Raw genomic sequence first — 23146 nt, 5'->3', positions numbered from 1 at the left:
AAGTCAATCTTTCACTGCTTTCAAAGGCCATCGCGGAAAAACTAACAACAACTAGCATGCTAACAGTGCACTTCCTGATTCTCGGACAATAAATAATAATAATAATAATAATAGGTGACTTATTTTGATGTCAAGAGCAAATTGAAGCAAATAAATGGAAAAAATCTGGTAAAAAGTCGTGAAATAACACTCCTGTAAGTTTGTTGTTAGCATGCTAGTGGTTGTTAGCATTACTCTGGGCTCTGAAAGTTGTGAAAAGTGTTTCTAAAGTCATCGTGGTGAATAATTTGGATACAAAATACAAACTGTTTCAAATGAACTCGTTTTAAGAGGGTAAAAATGAGGATTCTAAAGTCTCGATTCTAAAATGTAAATAGTTGAAAACGTTTTTTTGGACAAACTGAATGTGATTTGGACTTGCAGATCTCGTGTGCTGTTGTGTCTCGGTGTGAGTGAAATGGCAGACATGTAAGAACGGGGTTTTCTGTTTGGATCAGACGAGGGAGGGCATCTGACGCTCTGGACTGACTGCTCTGTCACCGAGAGACGAGACGGAGAGGCAGACGGGACACGAGCGTGGGATCTGTCACACCAACAAGAACAAGAGAGGAGAAAGAGGACAAAAAATACATCGCCTTTTTTTCATTTTTGCTTTCCGTGAGCTGGTAACAGAAAGCTGACAAATATTCCAGTGAAGTCAGAGTCTACACGCAGGAAAAAAACAAGAGCTTGGTTAAGTTAAAATGACTGAAATTAAAAACATTTGACTTGATTTGAGTCAATTCAACTTGACAAGTCAAATGATCTACTAAAGGATGAAGGGTGTTTTTCTTAACTCAAGCAACAGTCGATTTTGGGTTTTTTTAAGAGCAAAAAAGTTGTTTTTCTTATTTGAAATACAACAAGATGTAGTTTCATATTTTAAGTACAAAATTCTCATTCCACTCACAGATTGTTTTTAGCCAGTCTGGTGCCACCTAGTGTCTCCACTCAATTTTATTTCTCTCCAGAGACTAGGTCAGGAGTCAGAATACACTATACCAGGGGTGTCAAACTTATTTTGGTCCGAGGGCCGTATCCAACCTTCTTTGATCCCAAAGGGGCCGGATCAGAAAACTCATTGTTATTTTTGGGGTTTATATGACATAAGTTCAAATATTTGTGCAGAGAAACACAAATCTATTACAGAAATCTTTTTAAATCGATGAACTCTTTCTTTTACAAAATATTATAATATTATGAACAACCTGAAACTTTAAGAAAAATGCAATTTCAACACAATATTTTAACATGAACTTGGATGTAAACAGGAATAAGTCAGTTTTTCTTGTAAAATCCTGCACTCGGCTCCAATTGTTCATGTTGGACATTTTTCTGATGAGGGTGTCACGGTCAACAGTCAAAACGATCGTCCTTTAAGAACGTTTTTAAAGAGACAAGTCTTCATTTGTGCTGCTCTGGTGGGAGGGGCCACGTACAGAGACGCTGGAGACGCTGCTGTGATAAAAAACGCAGAAAATTAACAAGATTTTAATAGAAAATATCATAAAAATATTTTTGTAGAAAATCAGCCGAGGGCCACATTAAAGGTCTTGGAGGGCCAGATCTTGCCCCCGGGCCGTATGTTTGACACTCCTGTAATAGACAGTTTGAAAAACCCCAGAAGTGTGAGTTCAGGCACCAGCCAATCAGTGAAGAGACATATATTCTGTGTTGGCAACGATTCCCAAGATCGAGGATTTAAAGTCGGAACAAAGAGAATGTTTTTATCAAGAGGAAAGACGTTATTGTCTTTCTTCCTACGGGATTTGGGAAAAGCTTAATATACCAGTTAGCCCCGTTAGCGGTGCATTACATACGTCACGACCAAATAACAAAGATTGGTTAAATAATAAAAAGTACCCGCCTACCGTCAAGTGAACGAATCCTAACACTGCGAGGTCAGACGGTTTCTACAAAGTGAAACTGGCTGATGGATCACTCTAGATTGTTTTACTTGTGAAGTGAAATTTACTCAAATCATGATAAAACTTAATTCTAGTCATCTTAACTTGACTAGATTGAGTTTTTTGCAGTGCAGGCAGAGCTAAAATTCTAAGTAAATTCATTGTTTCACATAATTAACTTAATTCCTTGTATTGTGCATCGATTTGATACAGATGTTTGATTCATAAAAAATTACATCAAAAGTTTCCACATTTCCAGATATAACATATAACATATGGATGATCTTTATAGTGAAATTAAATAATGCCATAATGAAGACAGATTTTGCACGTTGCTTAAGATATAAATGTCATATAATGTAAAAATCTGGTCTTAAAATGCAGTCTTTTCTTCATTAAAATTGTAGCCTATTGGAAAAAAAAAAAAACTGCATTATTTCAGATTTAACACTGTCTGCTTCTTAACACTGGAACTGTCAAATATGAAGTTCTCAAATATAAAAAATCCACAGTTTTTAAGACCAGATTGTTCCTGTTTATTTGGCTAAATGTCACTGTAGCTCATTCAGAAATAATTGGCCATAAAAGCCTGACATTCCCCGTTAGCGTCTAATTTCTTAAACTAAACGGGGCTGGGGCTGGACGGGAGATCACTGGGAAAACCTGCAGTAGCTCTAATGTTGTGTCCTCAGGCAAGACACCTGGCCCAGTATGAATGTGATGTCAGTAAGTGATTAGCGGAGGGGTCGATGGTGCAGACTGGCAGCCTCGCTTCTGTCAGTCCGTCCCAGGGCAGCCGTGGCTACAGTCTTACCTCGACTGAGTGTGAAGTGGATGGATGACAGAAGCTCACAGCAGTTATGGAAAACAATGTCCCAAAGATTTTTTTTTGTCAGTTGGAGGAGATCTAGATAATCCAACTCACCATGACAACCACCCAAGATTTAATGATGAGTTTTGTAGTAAAGAAAAAGACAAAATGGATTTAAACACAATGCACCAAACTGTAAAGGACCTTTGAGTGTTTGGAAAAGTGCTCTTTAAGATTCATACATTATTATTCTTATTAAAGGTTTGGTTTAGGGTCCATCACCTGCTTGTTTCTATGGAGATGCCACTGGAATGTTCCACAGTGTGACATTAAACAGATCTACTTTACATTTATTCAGTTACAGGTGGTTTTAAACCTCAAAAATACCTCGAAAAACAGACATTCTGACTGTGAGCGGGGTCGCCTCTCCACAGATCTGACCTGTAACTGAGTCTGGTTTGGTCTCCATGGAGATAGAAAGGTTTAAAGCCATACTGTGAAACATTCCAGACAAAACAAGAACATCTCCATCAAAAAAAACATTTGACGGACCCTGCACCAGAAAAGTTACACAATGCACCTAAGTATTTCAGTAGACACAGACACACACACACACACACACGCACACACACACACACACACACATCTGTTTGTGTTTTTGATCTCTCATTTGTCTCCTGTTCTTCACTAAAGACTCTTCACATTGACTGTCCCAGGGCAGCTGTGGCCAAAATAATACCATACATTTTTTGGAGTGTGGAGTGAATTATTAATGTATAGGATTGAAAAAATGCAAACATACTGTATGAGACTAATGCATTATTGTTGTTTATATTCTTAAAGCCACAGTATGTAACTTTTTAACCAAACTATAGACAGAACACCACGCGTCCTTACTCTGAGCGGGTTTGGATCTCCTCCAGCCTGGCTCTTATTTGGTCAAGGAGAATGTTCTGAACTTTTTATTTCCGTGGAAATAAAACAGGTGATGTCCCATCTTGAGAAAGTTACACAGTGTCTTTATTTTATCTTTAAGTATTTATAAGATCACATAACATTTCCTGTAACACACGTCTGCTGTTCTTCACTAAAGAGCCTTCAGGTTGGCTCTTGTTGTTGGCTTTGACAGCTCTTTAAGCAGCAGCGGCGCGTCCTGAGTCACATACTTAGACCCTCACGTCTCCAAATCAAAACAGCATGTTCCATTTAAACGGCAGAGAAAAAAAAACAGTCAGGGCTCCTCAGTGCGACTCTGCTCCAAATTTCCAATCGTAAAATGCTCCTTGTTGTAAATAGCCGGTTCCTGGGGCTGCAGCGAACATGACAAATTGCGACAGGAGCGGCCCTGCCCCCCTGTCGCTCGCCCCTGTCATTCGGACGCTGCAGAGATCAGAGCGGGGGAGCGAGCGCGGCCGGAGCTCGGGTTCAGCTTGCTTTAATAAACACCTCTCCTCATCACAGCAGAGAGGCCCAGTGCACCACTCACCTCCAAACCACCCGCTTTACGAGCGCTTAGCACGTGTAGCTCTGTTAGCACGTGTAGCTCGTTAGCACGTGTAGCTCTGTTAGCACGTGTAGCTCTGTTAGCACGTGTAGCTCTGTTAGCACGTGTAGCTCTGTTAGCACGTGTAGCTCTGTTAGCACGTGTAGCTCTGTTAGCACGTGTAGCTCTGTTAGCACGTGTAGCTCTGTTAGCACGTGTAGCGCCGTTTGCACGCGTAGCTCTGTTAACACGTGTCGCACCGTTAGCACGTGTAGCTCTGTTAGCACGTGTAGCTTTGTTAGCACGTGTAGCGCCGTTAGCACGTGTAGCTCTGTTAACACGTGTCGCGCCGTTAGCACGTGTAGTGCTGTTAGCACGCGTAGCGCCGTTAGCACGTGTAGTGCCGTTAGCACGTGTAGCGCCGTTAGCACGTGTAGTGCCGTTAGCACGCGTAGCTCTGTTAGCACGCGTAGCGGAGTTAGCACGTGTAGCAGCGTTAGCATGTGTAGCGCTGTTAGCACGAGTAGCACTGCTAGCACCTGTAACTGTTAGCATGTGTAGCTCTGTTAGCACGTGTAGCGCTGTTAGCATGTGTAGCTCTGTTAGCACGTGTAGCTCTATTAGCACATGTAGCGCTGTTAGCCGCCTCACTCTGTTCTTAAGGACATTCTTGTGATCTTCTTGTGGTTCAGACATATTTAATTACAAACTTTGTGGTTAGATTTGCAGAAATCAGCATCTTGCATCAGCAGAAACATTAAATAAAGTAAATAAAAATAGTGAGGCTAAAACTGGGAACTGAATTGCACAGTATATTTATTAAAGCCTAAATAAAGTAAGAACCTCATCTTGTTTTGTTCTTGTAGATCTAGTCTTGTGTCTCGTCTCGTGCAAATTGTATCTCATCTCACCTCTAATATTTTTAAATATTGGTTGTTATCGTGCTGAAAAACATACGCCCTGCATGTGCACACTGACTGAAGGGGGAGTGCCTTAGTGCAGAGAGCAAATGGAATGCAAATCCAGAGCGGAAAAAACCAAAAGTAAAACAAAGCGAGTCTAACATTTTCAAAGTAACATTGTGATTGAAATAAGTTATGTGCTGCATTTTGGATTTCCTCTTGTACCTTCTTGCTTGTAATAGTCCAGTGAGGTTCATTTGGTCTTACGATAATTTATTAGGTTCTTTTTAAGAGCCTAATAACATTTACCTTCTCTCTATCTTCTAACACATGGTCAGATTGCCGTAGTGTCTCGTCGTGTTTGGTTTTCGGCGTATGCAGGTGCCTGTCCCTCAGCTGCTCTGTCCCTCACATTTACAGTTCTGACACAGGATCTATTAAAATCCTGTTTAGAGACACCAGCCCCTCTCCCCTCGTACCCTTTACGACTGCCTGGAGCTACCCCCGCATGTGGTCACGCTTAGCCCAGGAACGAAGCCCTCTAAGTGGACTCCGCTCCCGGCTCCTCCCCCGAAACTTTTATGGATGTACTGCCACTTTCCCCCCTTCCCCGTGTCTGGCTGGTACCGCTTTCGTAATTAAGAACGGCTTCTATTCACAGAGCTTTAAGCAGCTTTCTCCTAAGAGTATTTTTCGGAATAATAAAAATAGTTTGGATTTTAATTGGCCTAAGAAAGTGACAACATTGGAGAACAACTGGCAAATATGGATTAAAGATGGACTATTACACTTCTATGGGGTATTAACTGCTCACACATAACACCATGTTACTTTTTATTGTTTTGAAAATGCTATATAGAACGAAAAATCCCCTCAGATTGCTCTCCATGCTAACTCACACCCCCTTCAGAGCGCTATCACAACACAATCAGTATGAAACTACCGCACGTCACATCAGGTTTGTCAAGTTGCAATGAACAGTTTTGTATCATGTTTTGTTGTTGTTGTTGTTGTTGTTGTTTTATGCAGAATTGTCGTGTGGGAGCATGGGCGACATAGGCTTGTGGGTGGAGCCTTGTACAGAATCTTACATTTGGGTCCGGTCAAGTGGTAACGGAGGGAAACAGGGGCAGATTTTTGACATTCAAATGTCTCTTTATTCAGAAACTAGAGGGACTATTGAAATAAGTAAAGTATCAGAATGTAGGAAAGAGTTACACTCCAACAGGGTCAAGTTAAACCTGTGATATTCTTTCAAGTTGTTGACAAAAATTTTTAAAACTCATGTCGGTAACGGAGGGAATGAAATATGCAGCACTTTTTGGGCAATAAATCCAAACAGTGATAACTCTTGGTTCTCACTTCCATATCCTTAACAAACTGGTTTGAATATTTGCTTCATATAGTTTTCTACCATATGGTACAAGATTAGGTTGAAAAACCTCTGACTTTTTGACTCATGAGATTTTTTATTAAGAAAGGTCATGGTAACGGAGGGAAAAGTAACGGAGGGAAAATTGTGCAAACAAGTAGAAGGTGCAGGATTTTACATCATTTGTCAACTTTTTTCTTCCAAATTCTTTAATATTACTTCAAAATGAAAGGAAACTATTTCTATAAAATATGTCAGTCCTTCCAAGCTAATTTTTATCATTTTAAATACTTTTTTTTTTTTAAATCCTGTACCTTCATCAACAGTTCAAAGATGGAATAACACAAGATATGATGAAATACATCCATTTATTGACATGACTTGCAGGTCTTTGAAATTTGGGAAATAATTTTTGTTCCATGTTTCATACATGGTCTGTTTAAAACATGGAACTTTAGAACCAAAAATGGTACAGAAAAAAGGTCAACAGTTTCATAAACTAGAGTACATATGTATCTGTTCAATACATTTTTATATCAGATGCATTAACTGGAATTTTTGGCCTTGCTGTTTACTTCTGCTTGACCGGGCCCAGCTCACCATAAATAGAGTGTGAACAGAGCCCGGGAGAGATCGCAAAATTACTCAAACATTCATGGACAACATCTAAAACGTGTTCAGTTGTGTTTTTGATGAAGGAACAACGTTATAACATTGGAGAAAGCTCAAGAAATCGATTTTGTATAATACACCCTCTTTAATTTCTCATATTTGATCGTGTTAAAATAATATAATATGCCACGGTTGCCCTGGTAACAATGCTAACTGCCTCTTTGACCATTCTGTCTCACACACTGCAATTGTACACCGATGAGTGAAGTGCCTTGCCAAAGGACACACCAATAGTATGCTTTAGCATTTCAGTGACAATCAGCTATGGAATTTGAGCTGTTATTTTACAGTTTTCATTTATTTTAACTTATTATTTCTTTTTTACAGCAACGTCTGAACAAGTCTCCTATGAGCGTGGGCCCTCGGGAGCTGGGCTACGGCCTGGACGATGACGATACGGCCAGCAAGTACGAACTCACTCTTATATAACTCACTCACACTGAAATGAAAGGTGCACTGAAGAATTTTGTGGTTAGGGGTCCGTCCGCTTGTTTCTATGGATATGTCATTGCTCTGTCTGGAATGTTCCACAGTGTGACATTAAACAGATCTATCTTACATTTTCTCAATTACGGGTGTTTTATTATCGCTCAAAAATCCCTAAAAACAGATCTTCTGACTGTGAGCGGGGTCGCCTCTCCACAGATCTGACCTCTAACTTATTCTTTTTTGGTCTCCATGAAGATTGAAAAGTTTAATGTCATACTGTGAAACATTTCAGACAAAGCAAGAACCCTCCACCAGAAAAGTTACACAATGCACCTTTAAACTAGTGTGAAAACAACAGAGAAACATACACATTTACTGTATAGACTTCAAATTCGACTTAGACAAACTTTATTGATCCACAAGGGAAATGACTTGGGCACAGTAGCTCACACATCACAATATAATAGAATAACAAAGAGAAACAAATATATATATATAAATAGTAATAATAATTTCTAAATAAGCAGAAAAAAGATAGAAAAAGATTGGTGTCAAGAAAGCATAATTATATAAATGTGTATGTACAAATATGTCAAAATAAAATAGAAAATAAGTAATATAGTGGTGTGAAAATGAGCAAGTACTGATCTGTAAGTATTTTAGTTGTATGAATATTTTAAAAGGTCTCTCATTGTCATTTCAATAAAATGTAACTAAACGGAGGTTAAAGCAAAAGCAGTGAATGCATAGATAGAGAAACACACACACACACATACAACAACATGGGATGAAAACTTTTCTGGTGAAGGTTTGTCAAAAGCTTTTCTTCATGGAAATGTTATTGCTTTGTCTGGAATGTTTCGCAGTATGGCATTAAACCTTTCTATCTACATGGGGACCAAACCAGACCAAGTTACAGGTCAGATCTGTGGAGAAGTGACCCCGCTCACAGTCACAATGTCTGTTTTTCTGATATAAAACCACCTGTACTTTAATAAATATAAGGTAGAGATGTTTAATGCCATACTGTGGAACATTCCAGGCAGAGTAAAGAATCAAGCAGGTGACAGACAACAGCATAGAAGAACACACCACATCCCAGACTAGGTGAAAGGGAATGAAAGATTTTCACACCCCCAACCAAAAAAGTTGCATCTTCTTCTCGAATTTAAATGTGATATCTCTGTGTCTGTGTCTTTTTATTCAAATGCTTTAACAGTTGCTCTGTTTTGAAAGTCTCCCTGCCAGTAAGTTAGTTAAGTATTTTTGTTGAACTGACTGTTACATGAAAGTCCTTCAGATGAGTGGTTTTAAAGGGACTTTGAGAGTTTCCTTATGATTCTACTGCCCCCAAGTGGACACATGAATACACTCGAGCTCTTGTGGTTTTTCTGACCACTTTTCTTGAACTTTACACTTTCCAAACATGTCATGATTAAAAGTCTCAGGTATTGTAATGTTCAGAGAATGAATATCCAACATGCATTTGGTTTTATAGACATCACACACAGAACAAAACAAAAAACAAACAAACAAAAAAACAAAAAGTTCAAGAGTGTGATGTTATTATTAAAAATACAATTTCTCAACTTTTTACTTAAAGGTGCATTGTGTAACTTTTCTGGCAGAGGGTCTGTCAAATGTTTGTCTCCATGGAGATTTTATTGCTTTGTCTGGAATGTTTCACAGTGTGGCATTAAACTTATCCATCTACCATTCATTCAGTTCTGGGTGTTTTTATTGTTCAAAGAATATAGACATGTGCAGTCAGCGGGCCCTCCTCTACACAGATCTGACCGGTATCTTGGTCTGGTGGCATCTCCTGCTTGTTTTCATGGAGATAATTAAATTTAATGCTACACTGAGAAACATTTAAAGCAAAACATTTACTGTACATCATCAGGAAGACAAAAATGGAGACAGACCCTCCAACACAAAAGTGACATAGTGCACCTTGAAGTGAATGAAACTTTTTCTTCTTTAACTCTGGAACTGAATAGAATAAAGTCTGTAAATAAAGTATGTCAAGTAAAGAATGAATAAAGTTTGTCAAATATGTAAAGTAGAATAAAGTATGTTTCCAAACTAATAATATGACATATGTAAAAAGAAATATTTCTATGTTTTATGTTCATCTTTTATCATATTCTTTGGAAGTGGAATTCAATTGTTCCATAGTTTTAACCTTCATCAAACTTTTAAACATTCTGAAACAGGCAATGTAGAAGAATTACATTTCCAGAACAGGAAGATGAGCTCCTTATCTTAATCTTCTCTCACTGTTAAAGGGCTCATGTCACACTAGTTTCTGCAGTTGTGTTTTGTTTCATTCACACAAATTTAATACACAAATCCTGCACATTTAAGCTCTTTAGTTCTTCTCTCAAACAGAAAACACTCTATTCCACCTTGTGATGTCATGTGGTAATACAGGTCCACTGTGTTTTTAAACTCCACACACCTTCACTAGAATCATTTGGATGATTTTAGTCCCAGAATTTCCAATCTTCACTAAACAAAACATAAAAGGGAGCTGTTAATTAGTAAACTACCACTTCATGACATCACAAGGTGGAACAGAACATTTTGAGCTTAGAGATGTAGACAGACTAATAATAACGAGTTTCTCAAACATGTGGGAATGAAACAAAACACAACTCCAGGTCTGTTTTTGAAGAGGTAACAACATTAAGAACATGGTTTAAAGACAATTTTGTGTAATATAGAACCTTTAAAAAAATTCTGTTTCAAACCAGGATCTCTTCAGAGGACAGTGCAGACGTGCGCTCCTACACAGAGGACAGTGAGGACTCTCTGTCTCTGGACCTGGATCTAGACTCCACCAGCTCGGGGCAGATGAACCTTCTGGAGGAGATCTTGGACTCTCTCACCACCTCCACCTCTGTAGGTGAGCAGGGCAAGCTGAGCGCTGCCAAGAGTCTGGACTTCTTCAGGTCCATGGAGGAGTTGGACTACACCGGGCCTGTAAGTTTATTATCATGGTTTAAATGTATTTAGCAATTCAAGCAAAAGAGACTTAAAGGAACTAGCTCATTGTGAACAGTTTGCAGTGCTCCAAAGTTCTACCTCACTTACCTTATGCATTCTGAGCATCCCAAGTATTCACCGCCATGAGTTTATAAGCACTTTTCACAGCTTTCAGAGACCAGGGCAGAGTTTTGCTGTGACAGTAAAGCTAAGAACAACAAGAACAACTAGCATGCTAACCACGCACATGATTATGAAACAATAAAACACTAGACAGCATGCAGCGGATTTATTTTGTCATCATTTTTGTCAATATTATATTTTTATTGACAAACAAAAAATCTTTTAAAATGTAATTAAAACTATGGTTATGGTTAGTAGATGTTTTTGTCAACCAAAAGCTCTACTTTTGGTGAATAATAAAAACTAAACATGGAGAAATTACACTTCAGTCCCAGAGCCCCACACAAAAACCACAGACAAGCTCAGTGTCATTTCACATACAATTTATCAATTTAGACTGTTATTTAAAAAAAAAAAAAAAGTATTTCTTACTGCAGTTGTTTTTAATTCCTTTGTATCTGTTGCAGCTGAAGCCAAAGACGTGCAGTGACTCCAGACCTGCAGATGGCGCTCTGGAGGACAAGGGCGGGTGGAACATGGGGCAGGACGACAGTGCGGTTCATGGGAAGCACCTGCCGCCCTCTCCCCGCAGACAGCCCACCAAGAGCAGCCTGAAGAGCTCCAAGAAGCCCCCCAGCTCCTCCAAGACCACCAACACCACCACCAACACAAACCCCAGTGTCCAGGCGCACTCCTCCCCCATCAAGATCTCTGTCTCTCGAGCACAGGTGAGGAACTGAAGATTACTGTCATTTTAAAGATGGACTACTTGTATGTAAGGTTTGTGGTGAAGGTTTTGCCGCCTACTTGAGCTGTTGCTTTTTTAATTTGATTTATTTGATATTAACAGCAATTATATACCAAACTAGATGTTTATAATCTTCTGCATAAGTTGAAATGAGTTTCCACCACAAGAAGGCTGGGCACTCCATCAGTGATAGTGTGAAGAGCTCAGTCCTTTTCAGAGGAGTTCATGTCCCACAGGGGGGAGGAGGCTCCAGGGCAGACCAGGGCAGTGGAGGAGCTGTGTCTCTGGGCGGGCCTGGAGACTCCTTATAAAGCAGAAGAACATCAAGTGTTGTAAATGTAGGACATTTTAGAGATCCATGTCTAACTCAGGACTGTTCGACACAGCCTCCACTGACTACAGACCATCCCCCCAGCTACACTGACAATCCCAGTGCAAGAGGAACTTTTACTGAACTGTTTTCTTATTTGATTATTCAAATATAACAAAATAATGCCCTCTTTTTATTGCAGGACTATTCCAGATCTCTTCCTCGAACTCCTCCTTTCTACGACAGTCTGTCCACCGGCCGCCAGCCCCAGGACAGATACTCCTACTCCCCGATGCTGCACCACAGAGCCACGCCCCCCTCCCCCGTCAGCTCCTCCCCTCTCCCCTCTCCGACGCTGGGAGGACGAACCAGGACTTCATCAGACCCACAGCCCAATGCAGAGCCCCTGGAAGCCCCTCCCCCTGCGCCTGGCTCCACCAGCGTCCTGCGCCGTAAGGTCCTGTCCAAAGAAACCACCCGCACCTACCAGGAGAGGGCGCTGCACAGGCAGGGCAGTAAAGAAGGGAGCCCGGCCAGGAACTCATCCGTGCAGGTGCCGTGGGAGAAGAGTCAGGGGGGTAAGGAGGGTCTGCTGGGGCTGGGCTTGTGTTTGGGGGTGACAGAGGCTGGGACACAGGTGCAAGGACTTCTGGAAGAGATTGGATGCTGTCTCGGGTCAGAAATACAAAGCGGACTCAATAATTGTAACAGCCATCAACAGGTTAACAGCAAATCGGAAAAGTGAGAGAGGTTTTTCCAGAGCTTCATTCACACATAGAGTCTGATCCTGGAATTTTCCTGCTTTTTGCCAGAACTTCCAGAGTTATGAGTGAACAGAGGTGGGTAGAGAAGACAGAAATTGTACTCAAGTAAGAGTAACGTTATGTCAAAATAATATTACTCAAGTAGAAGTACAAAGTAGTGGTCCAAGAAAAGAGTAAACAAAATATTTGGGAAAACTACTCCTTAAGTAAGAGTAACTTAAAGGTGCACTGGTTAACTTTTCTGGTGGAGGGTCGGACCACCTGCTTGTTTCCATGGTGATGGTACTATTTTGCCTTAATTTTTCCGCAGTTTAGAAATAAACTTGGTAATCAAAATGAAGACTGCTTAATGGTCAGATCTATGGAGAAGCAAGCCTGGAAACATGGTATTTTTTATCTATAAAACACTCAAATTTAACAAACATGCGAGATACCATAGTTTAATGCTCTACTGTGCAACATTCCAGGCAAAGAAATAACATCTCCCTGGAGACAAGCAAGTAGTGGACCATCTACCTCAGAAGTTACATAGTGCACCTTTAAAGATAAACTGTCTGGACGTGACATCGGATTTATAATTTGAGGTTAATGTAACTTGAAGATTAAAAAAGATTTAAAAATCACACAATCTGGTATTTTCAAAGGAAACAGACACAAAAATGAGAAAAAAACGAAACTAGGAGCAATCAAGAGTACTGTTACTTCCATTAAAAAAACCTTCTACTACTACTACTTCTTCTCTGAAAAGTACAATTTCTTTCCAAAGTTACTCAAGTAAATGTAGTTGAGTATTATCCACCTCTGTGTGTGAACAAAGCCAGAACACATTTTCCTTCATTTCGGATCTGGCAGTTTTCCGGTAAATTTCCAGGATTGTACGGGAGTGTTTATGTGTGAATGCAGCCAGCGTGGGGGAGATGTTTTAGAGGTGAAGTTACCACTTTGTGATGTCATACAGTGGCCAGATTATGGTTTAAAACAGAATCTGGTACAGGAGAACGCAATACCTCACATATGAATGGATTTTATAGATATATTAACAGTTTAAGTCTCAAAGATCAACTAAAACACATCATTCAACGACAGACGTGAGTTCAAGATTTTTGGTGTAATAATTCTCCATTATTATTATTTTAAATGGACCAAAGTGAGCTCTGCTCACACAGCTCTGTCGATAGTAAAATCACTGACAAATAAAGGTCAATAAAAGACAATGAAATAAAATAAAGGGTACCGTATTTTCCAGACTACAAGTCGCTCTGGAGTTTAAGTCGCACCAGCCAAAAAATGCGCAATAAAGAAGAAGTCGCACTTTTTGGGGAAATGTATTTTGTAAAATCAGAGATCATTAACTGACATTTCATCTTGAAAGCCATGTTATAGTAATAACAGAGAACAACAGACTGAACAGGCGTTAATATGTTAATGTCACATATGAACAGTTATTCACATAATTACAGCATAAATAACAGAACATAAGTTTACCAAACTCACGTTCTCACTACAAATCACTAAATCCATTGAATTCTTCATCCTCTGTGTCACTTCTGCGCAACCTCCAGAGATAAACCATAGATCCATGAGGTAAACAGAGCACCGCTTCCTCTTCTGTGTCCCTGTCGTCAGACTCTGCATCAGTTCCAGTTAGAATTATTTCGACCTTTCTGAATCCCGACAGGATGGTTTCGATTGTCATTTAAGTTCAGGCTTTGTCGATTCATCCAGTGACTTCCAGGAAAGTTGCACAGCACACCCGCCCAGTTGCCGTGAAGCTGTATTCTCCATCCCTGCTTTCCACTAGTCAATCACAGCTCACTTCAAATGTTCTTTCTGCTGCGTGATTACCGTTTTCAACTGCATATTTCACTATTTGCAGCGAGACAGCGGTTATTTCTACAGGAGACATGCGCAGTAGAGCCTGAAGTGACAGTGGTACAGGAGTAAAAGTAGTCCTAGATACTGACACACGAGCCTAGAACCTCTCGTAGCTGTCAGTCTGAAAATTTTAATATATAAGTCACACCGGAGTGTAAGTCGCAGGAAACACCCAAACCATGAAAAAAGTGTGACTTGTAGTCCGAAAAATACGGTACATATAGAAAGAACTCCTCTGTGGTTAGGTTAAGGTGGGCTAAGAGTCTTGCCCAAGGACCACAGACTGTATGAAAAAGTGGACTAAGTGAGTGTGACGTCACCCACACTGGAGAAAAGTTACGTATCTGTAATTCATAGCAGCCAAAGAGCCAATCAGGAGAGGGACTGTTGAAGGTAACGCCCATCCTCACGCTAGCAGGAGCAAGCTGGGGGAAGAAGGAGCCTGATGTTTATGTCTTGATTTATGGACAAAAAAGCAAAATAAAAACAGCAGGATCATGTAGAGTGAGTTAATATGAAAATTTTAAGACCAAAATGACAAAGCTCACAGCAGCAGTTACGGAGAGAGGGGTGAAGTTTTTTCAATAGAAAGTGAATTGGAGCCAGAGTCGATGCTCACTTCCTATTTGGAACGTGGCAGCCAGCGGGTTATTTATGTCCACTTATATATACTGTCAAGGGATGGACAAAATGATAGTATGACCTGATTGGAGCAGGATTTGAACCATCAGTCTTCAGGTTATTAAACAACTTGTCATCCTGAAAGTGCAACTAAACCATGATGGTAACAAAAACAAAAAAGCAAAATGACAATATTCAGGAAAACACAGCTGGCATGAGAGTTAAGTGTGTTGCCCACTAATCAATGGTGGATGTTTTGATTCTTTGCCATCATTTTCAGCTATAATTACAGACAAAAATCTTGAATTTCACTTCATTAATGACAAATGATTGAACTGGTCACTGTAGCAGGACATGAACTCTTAAGGTCATTTTCACACTGAAGGTACTGTTTCTGTTTGGACTTCTGGAGTTGATATGTGACCTAGCGGTGTGTAGAGTTTAACCCGAGGCGCGCTGAGCCGTGGCGGACAACAGGGGGCGCTGAAGGGACCAGCTCCTCGGGCAGTACACGGGCAGAGAGAGGGTTTGGTGTCAAAGGTCTATGAGGAAGAGGAGGAGGAAGAGGAGGAGGAGGAGTCACTATGATGGTGTTATAGAGTCTGGACATGTCTGTGGAGGAGCAGACAGGAGCAGACAGGAGCAGACAGGAGCAGACAGGAGCAGCATTGCAGTGGGGTGATATAAAACCACAAAGTAAATCTGCTATAGAATCAGAAAAGCTTTCTTGTCACTAAGTAAATACTTTTATGATGTAGATCTTTTTTGCTGTTGTTTTTTAGCCATTCCCAAATTTCAATATTTGTCTCACTATTGTGGACGATGACCAATATTTGGCAGAACCGATATTTACTGATTTTAAAATCCATAACAAGGCCAACAGATTCATTTTAAGTTACCTTAAAATTCACAAATTATCGTAGAAATTCACAAATTATTGTAAAATTTGTGAATTATCATAACATTTGTGAATTACTGTAAAATTTTAAAATGATCGTAAAAATTCACTAATTATTATAAATTCACTAATTATCGTAAAAATTCACAAATTGTCATAAAGTTCACAAATGATAGTAAAATTCACAAATAATGAGAAAATCTTGACAAAATTCTTCCATCATGATGTGTAAACGTACAGTAATATTTTTAGGCTTTTTTTTCCATTTTCCTCGTCAGTCTGTGCAATATTAATACTGGCTGCATTTTCAGGCAGCCCATTCCTAAAAAATGAATCACAAACTAGGAGGAAAAATATTTCATAGTAAAAAAAAAAAGTTGAATAAAAAAGATGAAATACAAAATTTAGAATATGGACAATTAAAACCCCAGTGGTAATGAAGTTTTACTGTAACCTTTGTGTCTACAGTTAATCTTATCTATTAATACTAATTTACAAAGTCAGTATTATATATTTTAAACAATCAATACCATTTATTATAATTATTACATTAATAGTACATAAATGGCACAAAATCTTAAGTTCATGTGTGAAAGTTCAACAAAGAAAGTTTTAATATAACGCCTTTACTATTTTTGACCTTGTGCGTCTTTAATTGCATTTATTTTTTTACTTAATTTATTCAATTTTCTGTAAAGAATACAATAAATGCAGCTCCAGAATCACACATTCTCACTTTTACCAAATCCTCTTCTGTCCTTTTGTTTTTCAGAACAAACAAAAACCAAGAACAGACAGAAAGAACAGTCCAAAAGTTCAAATTAACCATAACCATACCAGAACTTTTTGTTTGCAATTTGTGACATCTGCCATTACAAATTTGACATTGTTTTCAGATTCACATTTTTGTTGCCATGTAGAAAAAAAAAATCTTCTATGAATTTGAAAAATAAAGACAGAAATCAAATTTAAGACTTCAACTTTGTCCGTATGTGGAAAAGTGGTGATCTTCTATATAACATCTTTACACTGCTCCCGTCTGCTTCTTTCATTTCTTTAGTTGTGACTATTTTTACTGTAATGAACACAATAAGAGCTCCTCTAGAATCTCAGAGACCTTTTACCAAATCCTCCTGCCTCTTTTGTTCTCATCATTTCAAGCCAGTCATGTCTTTCTATTTAACTTAAAATAATGATGGTACATTTATGATTTTATACATTTGAATGATTTTGTCCTGGCCTTTGTTTGTACTATGTAACGTTCAATGCCTTACGGACATTTGAGTTTTGCCCTGTGTTGTCTTGTTTGGGCACACAGTGAGGTACATGTGTAACTGTTTCAACTGTAGTCACTGGTCATTTTCTAAAAGCAGCGTAGATTTAAGAGTGATTTAGTCTAGAGGAGTTTTAATATATTTTTGTGCGTTGAGCTGCTGTTCGACATGCATTCCACAGACAGGGGGCGTGCGTGAGCAGAAAGCGGGCGAGGCCAGTCTATGCACACTTTAATATGTGTCATTAAAGAGGGGGTATTATGTGAAATTGACTTTTTGGAGAAGTCTGCTGTGTTATAACAATGTTCCCTCATCACAAACATGCCTGAAGAGGTTTTAGAGGTCATCCATGCTCTGTTCAAACCCTCGTTATGGTTGGCTGTACAAGGCTCCGCCCACAAGCCTTCAATATGTCACCCATGCTCCCACATGACAGTTCTCCATAAATATACAAAAACATGATAGAACTGGACAAAGCAACTTGACAAACCTGAGGTGATGTGCAGTTTCAGTGTTGTGATAGTGCTCTGAAGGGGGAGTGACTTAGCATGGAGAGCAAAACAATAAAAGTTAACATGGTGATCAGAATATATTATGTTTGAGCAGTTAGAAGTGTAATACCCCCTCTTTAAGCTTTATATTTGGGTCCAGGAGGTGAACTTGAAGCTGGGTCCAGTCCAGTTGCACTTTTCCACAAATATTCAATGTTAATCTCAACAAATTCCATGAAAAAAAAAGTTATTTATTCAAAAACTGGTAAAAAAAATAGTCCAATCTAACGGTACAGTACTTTGGCAGTGTACAAAAGTACAATAATACAGAAAAGTGACTTGTGAACATTAAGTCATTTTATAATGTTGTTACTTAATCAAAATCAGACTTGGAGTTGTGTTTTGTTTCATTCACACGTTTGAGTAAAGCTTTATTATTAGGCACCGTCCACATTAGTATCTATCTGTGGAGTGGTTTTCGTTGTGGATGCAGTGTTCGTCCACACTAATCCGACTCCAGAGACGGAACGATCTGGTGCCTCCAGCTCCCACGAATTTTTTTGAGTACAGATCTGATCCGGCACTGTGTGGACGCCTGAAAACACTGAGTAGTTCAAAGTAATTCAGCTCCAAAACACTAAGAGGCTAAAATATATGTCCATTCATATAAACACTCCGTATAATCTCTGAAAAGTTTAACATGAATCATCTCCAATACAATAGAAGAACAGAACAGACTCACCATCAGCAGAAAATCCCTCTGTCACAGAGAGAACACTCATATTCCACTGAGTCGTGTCCTTCAGTCCGACAGAAGCTGAACCACATCAGTGCACAAGAGTAAACTATTTTTGAACACTCAGTTTATGCAAATGAGTCATGTGGTTTTAAGTTTAGTTTCTGTAAAACGTAAACAAATCTGCTCAAAGTTGTGTGGATAGGGAAGACTTGCAGACACAGAAACAAAGTGTCTGGACGTAGATTGTTTCTGATATGGTGATACGGTGATTCGTTTCGGTGTAAATGTAATCTTAGTCTGTCTACATCTCCAAAGCTCAAAATGCTCTGTTCTACCTTGTGATGTCATGAACAAGTATTTTTCAAATGAAGAGCTCCTTTTATCTTAAAGGGCCCATCTGATGTAAAATTACTTTTTTCACATTGTATCTTCTGCACATAAACAAACACAGTTTGGGTTTTGGAACATCCATTACACAATAGTTCTGAAATCTTACTGATTTCTTGGAGACAGTCACAGACCAGGAACTATGAAAGTCCGACTATTGCTCCTCCCCCCGCCCGTCCTGAGAAAGCACAGGCTCCGCCCTCCAAACGTGACGTAGACTCTGAGTGAGCCGCCCTTCCTCCGCCCATCTCAGGGAGGGAGGGGGAGACAGGCGTGACCCTGATAGAGGCAGGAATAAACTTTTATTCATCATGGAGTTACAGCGCGTTCAGCCGCATGTGTTGGACCCGGAATCTGACGAGGACTTTGAGGAGCACGAAGCTCAAGCACCACGTCCACATCAGCTGAACATTACTGATTGGTAAAGTATTAATAAACACTAGTAGATCAACTTATTATATCATGTTCACTGTAGTGTAGAACAATACACTGAGGGGGGCAGGTGAGAGGCAGGTGAGAGGCAGGTGCGAAGCGCTTTCTGCTACGTTAATAGGTGTATCTTCCGCGTCATCATTGTAGCAGCTTTAGTTCATTGTCACATGGGAGGGTGGCAGAAATACACTGCAATTTGTGAAAACAAAAAAAAAACAGAATCAACCTAAAAACCACTTCAGCGACATACAAGGCCCACACATCACTCTTAGAAGGTAGAAAGTTCTGAAAGTTGATTCTGCATGAGATGGTCCCTTTAAGTTGAGTAGAGACTGATAAAGCTTGAAAACGTCCAAATGATTCTAGTGAAGGTGTGTGGAGTTTAAAAACACAGTGGAGCACTTCTTGTATTATTACCGCATGACATCACAAGGTGGAATGGGGTGTTTTGAGTTTGAGAGAAGAAATCACTTTAAATAAGAAGCGTTAAATGTGCGTTAAATATATGTGAATGAAACAAAACACAGCTCCAGGTCTGTTTGTGATGAAGAAACCATATTAGAACAGAGAATAGTGTAATTTGAGCCCTTTAATGCCTCAAATATAGTTTCAGTGGAATTTGCTGAGATTTGATCGAAATGTTTTTTTTCCTATGCATGTTCATTCTGTCCAGCGTCGAAATGTCCTGCGCTCTTTGAACTAACCTCACAGTGAAGCTGGAGGATTGAGTTGTAATGATTCAAAATGGCTGCCAAACTTTTCCACCACAAACTCTGATTTACAGCTCCTCCCGGCCGCCCTGGCGTTTTTACACTCACTTCAGCATAAACGGCTCTCTCGTAAAATTTGCGGTCACGAAAATATGCGCCAATCTGGGTCAAGTTGGTGTAAAGAAAAACCAGTAATTTAAGCCTAAGAAGAGAAGTCTGACATCCACCACACGACTCCGGCCTCATCGTGTGAAAATACTATGCAAATGTGCAGCCAAAAGAGTTGGAGTTTGAGCCAGTGTTTTACTTGAAAGTTAAAGCAACACTGTGGAACTTTATTACAAGCTTTATTCATCCACAAGAGATGTTTCTTTCTGTCTCACTAACTCAAAAAGTGGCTGTAAAAACTCATTAGAATCTGAGTGGAGAACGCAGACCTCCTCAAAGCGCTGGCCCTATCTCACAATGTTAAATTAGACATGTTCATTCCAGATATTTCCAGATATTTGCCTGATTCATAGCACTACTGATATCAAGATTTTCTGGTTGCTGTATAAGAAGAGAATCAAAGGCCACAGAATACCAAAAATCATCAGGAAATCGACAAGCAACAACTGGTGTCATAAAAATGTGTTGTGACAACTTTTGAACTCTAGCCACAACATGCAGTATATGATCTAATATTCTTTAGCATCTAAAGAAAGAACAACAGCAAACTCATATTCTCACAAGAAACTGTGAACTGTGATTATCAATTAACACAAAAACATGCCATCAACTCCAAGCAACAGTTATATTTACTGTATTTTTCGGACTATAAGTCGCTCTGCAGTATTAGACGCATCAGCCAAAAAATGCATAATGAAGAAGAAAAAAACATATAAGTCACACTTTTTGGGGGAAATTTATTTTATAAAATCAGGGACCAGGAACTGACAGTTTATTAAGTTCTAGTAATAACAATAGAATAAAGAACAACCGGCTGAATAGGCGTTAATATGTTAACATCACATATTTCACATTTCTTCAGATAACTAGAGCATAAACAACAGAACAGAACAAGTTTACCAAACTCTCCATCTTACTCCAAAGCACTAAATCCATTCAATTCTTCATCCTTGGTGTCACTTCTGAACAACTTCGGTTGTCACTAAAGTCCAGGCTTTGTCGATCCATCCAGTGTAGGTTGACCAAATGTCCGTTTTTCCCTGGACATGTCAGTTTTTTGTGTCCTGTCCTGGGTGCCTGGGTTTTTTTTCATAAAGTGATGCATATGTCCGGGTTTTCATCACCTTTCATTGGGCCATTAAATTGAGCGGCTCTCGTATAGCTCTCTGTGCACTCAGAAGGAGCGAGCAGACACGGTCACTCAGGTCAGCCTGTGACATGCCGAAGCGCAAATGTGCATTTAACAACGACTTGGACAAGAAATTCCCCATTTTCTGTCCCGTCGAGACAAGTGGGAGGCCATGTGCACAGTTTGCGAGGTGAGTGTAGCTCAATGTCGAGGCCCCACCTCCGACCCCCCGTTTTCACAAACGGAAATATGGTATAATCCAGTGACTTCCAAGAAAGTTACATGGTGCACCCTCCCAGCTGCCGTGAAGCTGTGTTCTCCATCCCCGCTTTTCGCCAGTCCCTCACAAGTTTCTCGCTCACTCCAAACTTTATCATTGCTGCTCGTTTATTGTTTTCAGCTGAATATTTCTCTACTTGCAGCAGGACAGAGGCTCTTTCTGCAGGAGAAATGCACAGAAAACTGACAAACAAGCCTAGAGTCAGTCTGAAAATTTTAATATACAAGTCGCACCGGAGTATAAGTCGCAGGAAACACCCAAACCATGAAAAAAGTGTGACTTATAGTCCAAAAAATACGGTCAACTTTAGCCATGCTGCTAATTTCTTTCTTCAAAATGCTTCACTCCCAACTGTTGCCACCAGAGGGCACCAGACACACAATCACATATTCTAATAGAAAGCATTAAAGTAACATTAAATGATGGGTCAAACGCAGAGGACAAACTTGAGTACTTATTTCTCCAAATCTCCTTAAAGGTACAGTTTGCAATATTTCTGGAGGTAAGAGTCAGGTTTATGGAGATGCAAGTCCGCTCAGAGAAGGACCTAAGTTTTACCAGTGCAATAAACATGCTTTTATTTGAGTCTATATGGCTACAAAAAAGTTACATACTGTGGCTTTAACATAACAGTATCATAAAATGTGGTAAAAGTCTAGAAATGTGGTGGTAAAAGTTCCACAGTGTTGCTTTAGACCAGTTTTCGTCAGACTAAGCCATGTTTGTCCCGAAGAAAAAGTGGAAAGAGGGAAGTAGAAGAAAAGTGTGTGCCTTATAGAAAACCAGACAGTATATTCAAGGTACAGTGTTAAAAATTAGACAAACATTTCTGGATTTTGTGTTGGAATTTAACTTAAGAAAAATTGAAATCAGCGTTTTCGATTTGAATTTTATGTTACACATTGAAATTGTTTGGTTTGTTCTACTTTTTATTATTTTCTTCATTCTGAAAAGAGATGTCTGCAAAATGTCAAGACAGATTGAAAATTATTTTGAACAAATTTGTATTTTTGCTCGGATCTATTTTAACAAATGACGTATTACGACAAAAGAATCTTTCTATTTGAATGTGTTAAGATTTTATTTTTGAACATAGTATAAATATATAGATATATACAGTAAAGAGAGTATATTGTCCATAATTCATGTTCAAAACTATTTAAAGATGCACTGTGTAACTTTTCTGGGGGATAATGCACCGCCTGCTTGTCCATGGAGATATTTAGAGTTATTGTGTTGGTTGAAATGTTCCACAGTATGGCATTAAACTTGTCTGCTTGAACTCTCCAGGCCAAATTACAGGTCAGATCTGTGCAGAAGCGAGCGCACTCACTTAAATTAACAATGTGAGCAGTTCAAACATCTGTAATTGAATGAATACAACACAGATAAGTTAAATGCCGTATTACTACTTATATACTAGTCAGGTTGACAAAAGTATCGAAAAATTAGACTGGGGTTTTATTCTGTGTAAAAAAAAGCTGCTTGGCCAGTAGTTTAGACAAATCTACAAAACAGATTCTGAAATATCTCAGTGTGTCAGATGCCCTCCCTGTGTTTCCATGTGGTCTTATTCTGTGTAAAAGCTGTTAGT

General features: G+C 39.3%; 1 protein-coding gene across 2 annotated transcripts in view; it reads left to right on the top strand.

Annotated features, from left to right (window-relative positions):
- LOC110162786 (DENN/MADD domain containing 1B) overlaps window positions 1-17285 on the top strand; it is a 378748-nt gene extending 361463 nt beyond the window's left edge. For both annotated transcript variants that reach the window (XM_055165337.1, XM_020927684.2), the window contains 4 exons: window positions 7514-7593; window positions 10372-10600; window positions 11194-11454; window positions 11987-17285. In XM_055165337.1, coding sequence (XP_055021312.1) covers window positions 7514-7593; window positions 10372-10600; window positions 11194-11454; window positions 11987-12529 — 1113 coding nt within the window. In that variant the 3' untranslated portion in view covers window positions 12530-17285. The remainder of the gene's footprint in view (window positions 1-7513; window positions 7594-10371; window positions 10601-11193; window positions 11455-11986) is intronic.
- Window positions 17286-23146: the final 5861 nt, after the last annotated feature.

The sequence above is a fragment of the Boleophthalmus pectinirostris genome, unplaced genomic scaffold, assembly GCF_026225935.1.
Source record: "Boleophthalmus pectinirostris isolate CB_2022bp ecotype Guang Dong unplaced genomic scaffold, ASM2622593v1 HiC_scaffold_7, whole genome shotgun sequence".
In the NCBI taxonomy this organism is placed as follows: Eukaryota; Metazoa; Chordata; class Actinopteri; order Gobiiformes; family Gobiidae; genus Boleophthalmus; species Boleophthalmus pectinirostris.
This window is presented reverse-complemented; position numbering and strand designations above follow the sequence as displayed.